We start from the raw sequence: 12,200 nt of genomic DNA, 5'->3' as shown, positions 1-12,200 counted from the left end.
TATCAGCATACAAAAGGGACTTACCCTCACTAAAACACTCACAAATATCATTAATGAAAACTATAAAGAGCAAAGGACCTAAGACACTACCATGAATTACCCTACTTTCAACAGGGACAGCATTAGACAATGAAGAGTTGATTTTAACTATTTGATGTCGATTGCTGAGGAAGGAATCAAACCAGGCTAGTAACGGGTTTTGGACCCCATAAGATGCGAGTTTACCTATGAGAAGTTGGTGGTTGACCATGTCGAAGGCCTTAGAAATGTCCAGGTATAGCACTAATACTAGATATCCTTGGCTACGAAGAGAATAGACTAAATTAAAGAAGTCAAAATGACATGTCATACAAGATCGATTTTTAAGAAATCCATGTTGCGAATCATCAATAAATTGTTCAGTCAATAAATAGTTGGATAGTTCGTCACTAATAATTTTTCCCATAAGATGGTGGTTGGAGGTAGTCATCAGGAAACCCTGGACATTGATCACAACCCAGTGATTAAACAATTGTAAATATATCTCAGTCATACAGAAAGTCAGTTGCAGCACATATGGCTCAGTGATAATATCACTGACTATGAAGCTGGGTGACATGAGGTCGAATCCGTCAGGGAGCATTAGTTCCTTCAAGATTATAGGTACATCTTGCTGATGAGTGCCAAATAGCACGAAACCTAGGTTTAGGGTTTCCTGTTGACTATTTACCGAAGTTGTTCAGTTGTAATTCTATTCAGTTAATATATATGAGCCTGTTAGAAATTAGAGCCGTCTTGAACCCAGTACGTATCAAAACTTAAGAGGTGATAGAAATATTGGCAAGATATGGTAATGGAATGTATAGAGGCTTAAGTGGGAAAAACCAATTTAGTGTATGATGAGAAATTATAGAGTGCCTTCATAAAATATGAAAATCATGCATTAAGTACATTATTTGCACATCTTCATTCAGTTGTCCTTTAAATGCTGCATGATTCTTTGAATTTCATTATTGTTACAATTCCCCTTTGTTTGACAGTCATCGGAACGCATATCTGTGATGTCGAGGGAAGTGATGTTTCTTAAGCTACTCGAACCCGTATTATCCAACATAACAACCAGGGATGTTACCACTGAGTTACTCTGGTGGTGATTGGTCTATTGTAGGACCGAGATGATTGCAACTGACTTACCAATGAGCGGTGACTAATTTCACGTTTGTTTAGTTTCATATGAGCCAATGGAATTTAATCGATTAAGTTGCAATGTGATCACTATTTCAAGTGATTCAACGACGTGTATATTATGCTAAGGTGTTAAACGGTTGGATATCGTCAACAAGGAACCCCGAACCAGAGAGCACCAATTTTTTCGAAACTATAGGTACACCTTGTTTGTTAGTACTAAGTAACACGAAATATAGTTTCGAGGTTTTCTTTCGACAAACTCCGAAGACTTGACATCTCAACATAGTACACGTCATGACAAGTCCCTTAGACAAGTGGCAACATTTTAATTGGATTAACTGAATTTGATTTATAATGAACGATATGATAAATATGATATTGGAACAACTCACTGATCAGTCCGAAGTAAATAAAGAGAGATGGAACATGTTCATTTTGTACACAGAGTTAAGGCTTGAATAAATGGATGCCTAAAACTATTCAATCCACAAAAACTTAATTCGTAGCACCTATAGGCTAATCAGTTCGATCATTTAGGAGTTTATAAAAAGCACTTGTAATTGTTCTCTTAATACTGCCTGAAGGATATAAACGTAGTATGACTTGGTCGAATTTGAGTCACCACGGTTGCATCCAAAATAAACGAAAGATTTTGATGTTACTGAGACATATATGCTAAAAAAATACTACGAAACATTCCTGTTAACATATTCAGAAAAAACGGATATCAAAAGGTGGATACTGAACAACGGGAAAAAAACAAAAACATATAGCTCACATAAGAAGCACTGCAGTTCGACTATACTTATATTCACACAATATTAAGGTGGTAACTCACATTTTCATTCAATCTTGAAATATATTCAAATTCAAGTGTATGGCGAAGTGTATAAGTATGTAATCAGTTCCTATGTGAAAATCGTTACCTAGATGTGACGTAGGATTATGGTCCGATTCAAACTAGTCAGTAATAGGATTAGTTAGTACATTTATTTCGACCGATTAAGATCAAAAACCAGCATATGAGAATTTTATCTTGTTCTGTTTAGTTAAACGTAACGAAAAATCTAGAAACCGACCATATAAACCATTGGAGTTCGATAATACATCTATTCAAAGAATATGAAGGTGATAACTCATTATTTAGAAGTAGTGTATGATATACATATCACTGTCATACATACATGTAATAAACATACTCAAGTTTAGACGTCATTTGGTTGACAAGTGGAATATATAGGTAACCGAACAAATGAAAGATTAGGAGAATTCATCAATTCATAGATCAGAATGAACTACGATCAACAGGAAACCCTGGACCTGGGTTTCAAACTACTTGGCACTATTCAGCAAGGTGTACCTGTAATCTTCAGGGAACTGGTGCTCCCTGACGGATTCGATCTCATGTCACTCAGCTTCACAGTCAGAGACATTACCACTGAGCTACTCGGGCCGCGACCGACCTCCTGAAGGACTAAGATGTAATCACGATTGATTGATCACTGAGTGGTGATGAATGTCATGCGTGTCAAGTCCTTCTTAGTGCTGATCAAATGCTATCTATCGGGTCCAGGGTTTCCTGTTGACCACCTCCAACCACCATCTTATCTCAACATAGTTCACGCAGTGTCGAGCCACCTAGACTAGTGGCCACATTGCAACTTGATCGATAGCATTCGATCAGCACTAAGAAGGACTTGATACGCATGACATTGATCAACACCCCAGTGATCAATCAATTGTGAACTACGTAAGTGTACAACAATACTAATTACCACATGATCATATTTTTAATTAACATGTGAGTATGGCGTATCACAGATGGAATCGGATAATTAGTGTCTGTCCAAAATATATCATGTACAAATATATATTACACGTATATTATGCCAACTTAAAGTGTTTTGAAAACTTAATTGGGTAATAAAACTAGAAGACGTATTCTAGTGAACGAAAACACTAGTTGGGACCATCGAATGTATTTAGGCACAGCATTACAGACTATCTCACTAAATTCTGATAACCATACAGCAAACAGTTAACTTGCAAAATAACAAACAATCGTCTCAATCTTCACTGTTCCTTCTGTAAACATCAGTTTATCTTCTCTAATTCCATTGTTTATGCATTTTCTTACCAATTGCGCTTCATTTCAGTTCTTTTCTTATCGATCTTCTGTCAAATACATTCTATGTCTGACCATCAACATATACTACTTATATGGATATAAGTAGACCACACCACAGTATGAACGCAACCAAAGTTAAATATCATATAATCAATCACTAAAATCCAACTGAACAAATTCCAGAAAACGGAACCATTGGCCAACTCACTGAATAAAGGTATAAGAACTTGATATTGTCATTTATAAACAAAGTGATTAGTCTAAATAAGAGAGACTTATCATACAATAAAAGGTAATTCAATGATGATGATAATTTATAATAATACGAATATGGGTTTGCGACAGGTAGTTGCACAATGTCGTGGATTGATTGAAATTAATCAAGTTATGCCATCATATTATTAAACCGATTGTCAACTAAATAGAACATAAGTTGGTCAAAATAAAGGACTTCTACCCGAAGTTTGTGCTCATAATATCGTTCAGAAGGACGATGAAAGCTCCACGACCAAACCATCCAGCTCAGAGAACAAATCTACGTCAAAATAAAAGAAGCGCTTGAATACATTTTCTCTGGACGCAAATATAGGTACATTGTAATAGCAGGTTTTAAAAGAGGTTCCTTTATTCGGAACATTTTTAAAAATAATTTTAACATATCGCCGTTATTGCTGATCCGAAGCCAACAAAAAGAAGGAGGGTTGGGCATGAGGTTGGCAACCTCATTCCGTAGAAAAAAATCTTGATAAAAAAACGTCAACCAGATTAGACAAATTAAACAATTTCAACTCTGCCTTTCCAGTTGAAGGAAGAATTATAACGCCTCATGATAAAAGCCGAAATCCTTCGAAAGTCATGTAGCCGATGCCCTTTCTAACAATCAGAATAACAATTTTTATAGGCACATGGAACGTATGGACAATGTGGAAGACAGGGAAGACCAGTCAAATAGCAACGGAAATGAGGAAATACAAATTGGCAGTACTTGGAATCAGCGGAACCTATTGAACTCAAGCTGGACAACAAAGTCTAGATGCGGAAGAGGTGCTAGTGTACTCCGGTCACTAAGGAGAAAATGCTCCACACACTCAGGGAGTTGCTCTTATGCTGTCCAGAGAAGCACAAAATGTACTTGTAGGATGGGAAACTCATGGATCTAGAATTATCAAAGCATCATTAAAAAAAAGAAGGAAGGGATCACAATGAATGTTATCCAATGTTGTGCACCCACCAATCATAGCAACGACGACGATAAAGATCAATTCTATGAAAGGCTGCAATCAATTATAGTGAAGTGCTCAAGAAAGGACCTCACCATCCTGATGGGAGATCTAAATGCTATAATCGGACTGGACAACACGAGATATGAAGATATAATTGGACAACATGGACTAGGAGAGAGAAATGAAAATGATAAGAGATTTTCAAATCTATGTGCATTCCAGATGAAGAGGAAATTAGGGAAAGGCGTTGGAAGTGGATACGACATACATTGAAGAAATCACCAAACTGCATCACGAAGCAAGCCCTAACATAGAATTCTGAAGGGAAGCGGAAAATTGGAAGGCCAAAGAGTATATTACGTCAGGAAATAGAAGTACATGTGAAAAGGATGAATAACAACTGGAAAGGACTGTTTAGGAAAGTATTACATTGAGAATGCTGGTGTATGGCCTATGCTGCTTGACGAGGGTTAACAGGCGTAAGTAAGTATGTATATTACCAGAAAGAATCCATGATGCACCGTGAAGCTTCAAATGAACTTTCGTAAACAATCACCAACTGAGTTGAAATCATGAACCGATTTGACCTAGACTGCTACCAAAACCTGAAAGCATTGGACAGCCATTTCGTCACAGTAAAGGACTCCTCATTGGAGTGCACTCATAGTCCCGCTAATAAGACTAGAATCCAAATCCTTCAGCCTCACACGTGAACGCTTAAACTATAGACCGCCAAGCCGGTAGATGTTATTGTCTACTTTCAATCAATAAATATATATTTCACACAGGAGTGACTCAGATAGAAATACCTTGGTGATGTTCTCAGACAGATAAATGACCCACTTAGTTACACATCTGACTTTCCAAATGATCTTGATCAGCAATTAGGTTTACCTAACATTTCCGGAAAATGATTTGTTTGGGCGAGTCTTCTATATGATTATCCCCTCTTTGGATGTCATTCGGTTTCATGTAAGATGATTTTTGTTGTTGATGTATGCGTGTTGTCGAGGAAATTGTTAAAAGGAGTTTATGTTATTTTACCGCAACATTGAAGCTCCATCAGTTCACATATTTATTTGATAACTTATCACTATCATTAGAATTCACGTTAATATTTGATTATCAAAGACACAACATACTTGTAATATTTAGTCGATGCCAACACTAAAAATAATTGTAAATGATATATTTTGGATAGATACTAATTATCCGATTCCATCTGTGATACGCCATATTCACATGTTTATTGAAAAATATGATCATGTCCTAATTAATATTGTTGTACACTTACGTAGTTCATTCTGATCTATGAATAGATGAACTCTTTTAATCTTTCATTTATTCGGTTAACCATACACTTCATTGATCAACCAAATGAGGTTTAAACTTGAGCATGTTTAATACGTGTTTGTATGACAGTGATATGTGACTATTCACCTTCTGTATATCATACATGACTTTTAAAAAGTAAGTTATCACCTTCATATTGTGTGAATAGATGTATTATCGAACTCCAATGGTTTATATGGTCGGTTTCTAGATTTTCGTTTAAGTAAGGAGAACGAAAAAAAGTTACTTACTTTTACTTACTTACGCCTGTTACTCCCAATGGAGCATAGGCCGCCGACAACCATTCTCAAACCCACTCTGTCCTGGGCCTTCTTTTCTAGTTCTATCCAGTTCTTGTTCATTCTTCTCATGTCTGTCTCTATTTCTCGACGTAATGTGTTCTCCTCTTCTCCTTTGACCTTCAGGATTCCATGTGAGGGCTTGTCTTGTGACGCAATTAGGTGATTTTCTCAATGTGTGTTCTATCCACTTCCAGCGCTTCTTCCTGTTTTCTTCCTCTGCTGGAATCTGGTTTGTTGTCTCCCACATTAACTTGTTGCTGATAGTGTCTGGTCATCTGATCCGAAGTATCTTGCGTAGTTCTCATATGCTTATTTTTGATCACAATCAGCGATTTATAAGAACCGTCGAAATCAATTTACTAACTAAACCTATTGTTGACTAGTTGGAATCGGACCATAATTCTACATCATATGTAGGCAATGATTCTCAAATAGGAACTGATTACATACTTATACAATTCGCCATATACTTGAATTCGAATATATTTCGAGATTGAATGAATCTACTTCGTACTTTGAACGTTCAGAAACAATAGATATACATAAATGATCAGTCTCTTAATGTAGTGAACGAGAACATAAGTCGGGACAACCAAATGTATTAGAAGGCAAACTTAAAGAATCCCTTAGTAAAATCTCTGATTCATCCAGTAAACAATTGATTTGCAAAATGTTAATCAATTGTCTCCTACTTCATTGTTCTTTCGTTTCCACATCAATCCTTCACTATTATCTTTCTCTTTTCTTTGATCTTCTAAATCTTTCTACCACCAAATATTTCACTTCCGATTGATGTTACATACTACTTATATTTGTCGACATCAGTATCACACACACAACATTAGTACAAAATGGTTTCATGACCTTCGAAAAACTTCAGACTATACTTGTAACAGGAATGTTATTTTCAAAAATTATTCTCAATTTCAGTATCTGAGACTATTATAAATGTAAGATTGAAAATGTTAACAAGACCTCCAAATACCCTAGTACGGCCGAGAGTGGGGAGAGTTCGCTCTCCCTCTCCAAATGCTCTCACATGGCCACGCGTATATAGCCTCTGCCAGGGAAGTCCTAATCATTGCCATCTCGCACCAAGGTGTTGTTTACGAAATTGAGAGGACGAAAAGCTAATGTCCGACGCTTTAACCGGGTTGGTGGACACGGAAAGTCCACCTAGGGGAGTTGGAAATCCCTGATTCCAAACCAATGGTGCACATCGACTCCAGTATCCTGGAGGAAAACATGGCGTATGAATCAATCGTTGGTCAGCGGCTAGCATGGGACTGCAGCTCCTTCTGAAGCTCCACTGCCTTGTGGATCAGACCTTTAGGTCAAAGGCTCTGGGTGTGGCTCCCTAAGAAAACCACCTGTTTCTGTTTGGGCACCCGGGCAGTATCACAGCCCTCATACAAATCAAATGAGATTTGTGAGGCGCATATGTATCTGGTGCTTCCTTGTTCGAATATTTATGTGTTTAAATAAATAATAAACATATTAGTCTAATTCACAGATTCCAATGTAACAATCTGTTTACATAATGTAGTTAGGTCAATTAAGTAAATTAGGTCACATATCACTTTGTTTTGAACTTCCAATGTATTGGTAATACTTTTTGTATCGAATCAGTAGTATATATATATCAAGAAAAACAAACCTTCATCATATAGGTGGGTGGGATGATATGAATACTATCATAAATACTGATCAAATGTAGAACTATTTCAATACAGAGTTCAATATATTTCAATTATGTGTATTCGTATAGGAAATCATGAATATGATCCAAATTACTTTACACAATCCTTCATCAATCATTCTCTATCTATGACAGGTAAGTATTATTAATGGTTTATTGTGGTTTGAAGGTGTTGAATATAATTTATTAATGGAAACTATTGATAAGTTCAAATTCACTTAGTGTTAATTGTTTGAATTTTTTCATTGATGTTTAGAACTGCAAGTGGTCAGTCTCTTATTGACATATGTGCATACTGTGAGTATTACCTCGACATAACCTTATTTCATAAGCATTGTAAGAAAAGATGGACTCAGTAGCTGAGTAGATAACGCGTTGGCGTTTGAAGCGAACGGTTATGGGTTTGAGTCTCAGAGTGAACATTAACTGTGAGATGCAGGTACATCCAGCTGACGAGTCCCGAATATGACGAAACGCGCGTCCTGGATTCCACTGCCAGCCACTATCCATCTTTGCTTACAATCTTTGATATGTTTTCATATTTTTTTAATAATAGTGTTATATCATGAACTTAGATTCCTAGTACGTTGTGTAGTACCTTAGCACTAGAACCCTAGAACCCTCCGAAGTTGAAGACTCAGAAGACAGAAGACATGTACATGGAATGTTATTCCAAACAGTGTCAATTATGGAACAAAACTGTCAGGTATTTATAGTTTTTAGTAGAAACGAAATCATTATTATAGTTATCCAATCCGTACACAGGGAGTTATCAGCATTGTCCAGTAGGGAAGCTACACGTAGTGATTCTTGAGCATCCTTCCAAAAGCTGATTGGATGGAATATGTTCGGCTCCTTCTAGGCTTCTTAGAGCTTCCTCAACTTCACCTGTGGACCGTCCTCACAAATCGGATATTGAAATCAATAAGGTTAACATTAATACAATATGTCCTTAATTGATCTGTTATATAATTAGTAAAGACTAAAATCAACGTCTTAAAAACAGAGAGATAGAAAGAGAGAAAGGGAGTGAAAATAAATTTAGTTTTTGTTTTATCTTCTGTGCCTGATTGCCCTGTTTATATATGACGTGACGATGCCACCAATTAGATAACAATGATTTATTGATCAGACCAGTGACACACGAAACCCGTACGAGCAGTCTAGAGCACTTATCGGTCCTGTTATCTGCCTAGACCAACCAGTTAAGACCAGAACACCAATAACAGCCTCTGCGGTATGAATCACTATATTTCAAACATACTGAGTTTATATACCAATCAAACAGATCACATCGTACCATAAAGCAGAAAATAGCATTTATACAAGATCCAGCCCAAAGTGGCTGTGAATGTGGGGAACAGTAATCAATAGACTGGGGATAACTCAAGAATGGTAAATCGTATAATAATAGTTTATGGGTCAAAATAAAGCTTATAATAAGAGGAACATGAATATGAATAGTTTAGTTACTTACTAATTATACAATAGGAAATATACATCTCATATTGGTCCATGAATAGTTCTCAAAAGTTACCATTCATAAATCCCCACGGGATATAACAGATTTAAACGTAGTTGCTATTAAGAAATAGTTTTGATCAGTTCAAAGCACTTAACCAGTGAGCACAGAGTTGTTATTTTCTGTAGTTGTAATGAGAAATCATAAAGTCTACAGGTGACAGAATTGAAATTGAGGTGGTTAAATGGATTAACGTATGAGACAAATATGAGTTAATAATAGATAGTAAAAAGTGGAGTTGGAAAGCTGTTTGTATTTTCAAAAACAAAAGATTATGAACTCTTGTAATGAGCAAGAACACGAGTGGGGACAGTCAAACCCACAATTACAGACTATCTCGGTAAAATCTAACAACCATACAGTGAATAGTTAATTTGCAATCACTCGATCAATCGTCTCAATTTTCACTGTTCCTTCTGCAAATATCAGTCGATCTTCTCTGATTTCATTGTTCATGCATTTTCATACCAATAGCGTTCCTTGTTGGTTCTTTCCTTATCAATCTTCTAGTGAAATACATTCTACATCTGACCATCACCATATACTACTTATGTGGATATAAGTAACCCACACACCACACTCTGGTGAATTTAGATTTTTGTACCCCTTATAGTTTGATAGTTTCAGGTATGAAATATCTTATATGAATTGTTTTAATCTTACAAGATTACTAAAACTTATCGACTAATGCTCAATCTATAACCCATTTAGGTAATAACTTATGGCCTTAATCACAATTGATTGATCACTGGGTGGTGATCAATGTCATGTGTATCAAGTTCTCTCAAGATTACAGGTACACCTTGCTGACGAGTGTTAAGTAGTACGAAACCCTGGTCCAGGGTTTTCTGTTGACCACCTCCAACCACCATTTTATCTCAACTTATGGCCTTAGCTAGAAAATGTTCATAAACACGGTATCAATAGTTTGTTCAAAATTAATTCCATGCGGTGTACTAATAATGTTTAGAATGATCTTTGAGTTTCTCGACTAAATCATTCAGATTATGTGTGGGATGTAATTCCAGCTGATTGTCTTTGTTTTATTTTACTCTGGAATGGTAAATTGATTGTCACAAAACAATTGGAACACGATCTTAGTATCGTTAAATGTTATTTATTTACTTATTTCAGAAGGAAATCTTGTAACTTCTCCATTTGGAGTATTTTTTATGCTATGTGCTCTATTAGGTTCAGGTGGACCTAGAAAAAATACATCATTGGAGATTGGTAATGCAATTCTTGGCAAATATGATCATCATCATAACGATAATAATGACTGGGAAAGTCTTGCATCAGATTCAGTATGGTTATATAGATCAACATTAGATTCATTATCTGCAGAAATAACATATATAGATAATGAATTGAGTCAAGTTATTACATTAGCTAATGGAATATATGCAAGTGATGATTTGCAGATTAATGGAGAATTTGAACAACTACTATCAGAATATTTCGATGAGAATATACATAGAGTAAGTTCCGTTTTCATACAATATCCTAATTCATAGAAATTCAGTACATGAAATGCACACACATGGATAACTTCAAATAAGTTAAGAAAGAGTTAAAATTGAGCTTTGAGAAAAATGTTTCTCAGGTATCATGAATAGTTGAGTGATAGTGTGGTGTGGGTTACTTATATCCACATAAGTAGTATATGGCGGTATGATGAAACATTTGTACTAGTCTGTATAATTAATCAAGCTTGTTATTACCATTGTTTAAACTTTAGCATATGTTGGTAGGAAACAGATTTCTTGTAGTTGTTTTTGAGCCCCGTGAGATCGGATAGTAATACAAGAAAGGAGTTTTGTTGATCTAGTCCGAGTATCCATCAATTCACCTGAACTTCCTATCTAGTATCAATGGTATACTGCTAAACAATGACGGTAAGATGATGGTTGAGAATAATAACTAACGATTGCTTGTTCAGTATGTAGTTCCTCTATGGTTGCTCACCTGATGGTTTGGAAAAAACTCAACTCAACTGGTAGAAACTCCTGATTATGTAGTTTTTATTGAAATCATGTACGACGAAGCGATCATCCAGTTCTTCCGGATTTTCAATGATTACCTGACTTTCATCAGTTCTTCATCTCAATAAAGTTCTACATTCTACATAACTATACAACAACATAGAGTACCTTCATCAATCAACATAATTAAGAAATAGTTATACGAGTATAGCTGCGACATTAATGATAGAGAACCGAGTAACAGGTTCGTGATAAATTAATGGTAACTTAAGAGAGGACTGGATTGTTATTTTATCCTATTTTAAGATCTATCAATTGTAAACATCAATCACCAAACGAAGTATAAGACTAAGATCCTTGAAGTCTCTCAATGAATATAATAGATTAAGACCCTTTAATTTATATCTAATATCCAACATAATTGGTTCCAGGTGATGTACAATGTAGTGTGACGTTTGTAGAAGTCAATAAAGGAGACTGTAATAACAACTAATAATGTATAATTAGATTTCAAAATCTTTACCCATCTTGTGTTGGTAAAATTCATAATTCAAGATTATTGTGAAACAATATAAAAAGTCAGAAGGGGTTTTGCGGAGATTTAGTCTTTTCATAGTTGAAAGCATGAGTCAACTGAAGCTAGACCACCATGGAAAACCTGGAAGCGCTGGACGGTCGTTTCGTCCTATTATGGGGCTCCTCAGCAGTGAAATCTCTGGCTCGAGACTGGTAGGTCCTGGGTTCAAACCTCGCGAGGCGACGTCGTGGGTGCGCCCTTCTGAGGAGGCCCACGCATGAGCAAGAAAGTGCGGCGCGGGCGGCACCGCGGGGGCTCTGTGCAGCTA

The 12,200-nt window shown here is 36.2% G+C and overlaps 1 protein-coding gene across 1 annotated transcript in view; it reads left to right on the top strand.

The window, feature by feature from the left end:
• Positions 1-7,904: 7,904 nt before the first annotated feature.
• The window catches only part of Smp_090090 (serpin, putative), a gene marked incomplete at both ends in the record, with an annotated part of 11,584 nt that continues 7,288 nt past the window's right edge, over positions 7,905-12,200 (top strand). Inside the window, 2 exons of the mRNA XM_018789875.1 lie at positions 7,905-7,986; positions 10,508-10,851. Coding sequence (XP_018646422.1) covers positions 7,905-7,986; positions 10,508-10,851 — 426 coding nt within the window. The remainder of the gene's footprint in view (positions 7,987-10,507; positions 10,852-12,200) is intronic.

This window comes from Schistosoma mansoni, assembly GCF_000237925.1.
Source record: "Schistosoma mansoni, WGS project CABG00000000 data, supercontig 0132, strain Puerto Rico, whole genome shotgun sequence".
Classification (NCBI taxonomy): domain Eukaryota; kingdom Metazoa; phylum Platyhelminthes; class Trematoda; order Strigeidida; family Schistosomatidae; genus Schistosoma; species Schistosoma mansoni.
The sequence above is the reverse complement of the archived record's forward strand: the minus strand, read 5'-3'. Positions and strand labels throughout refer to the sequence as shown.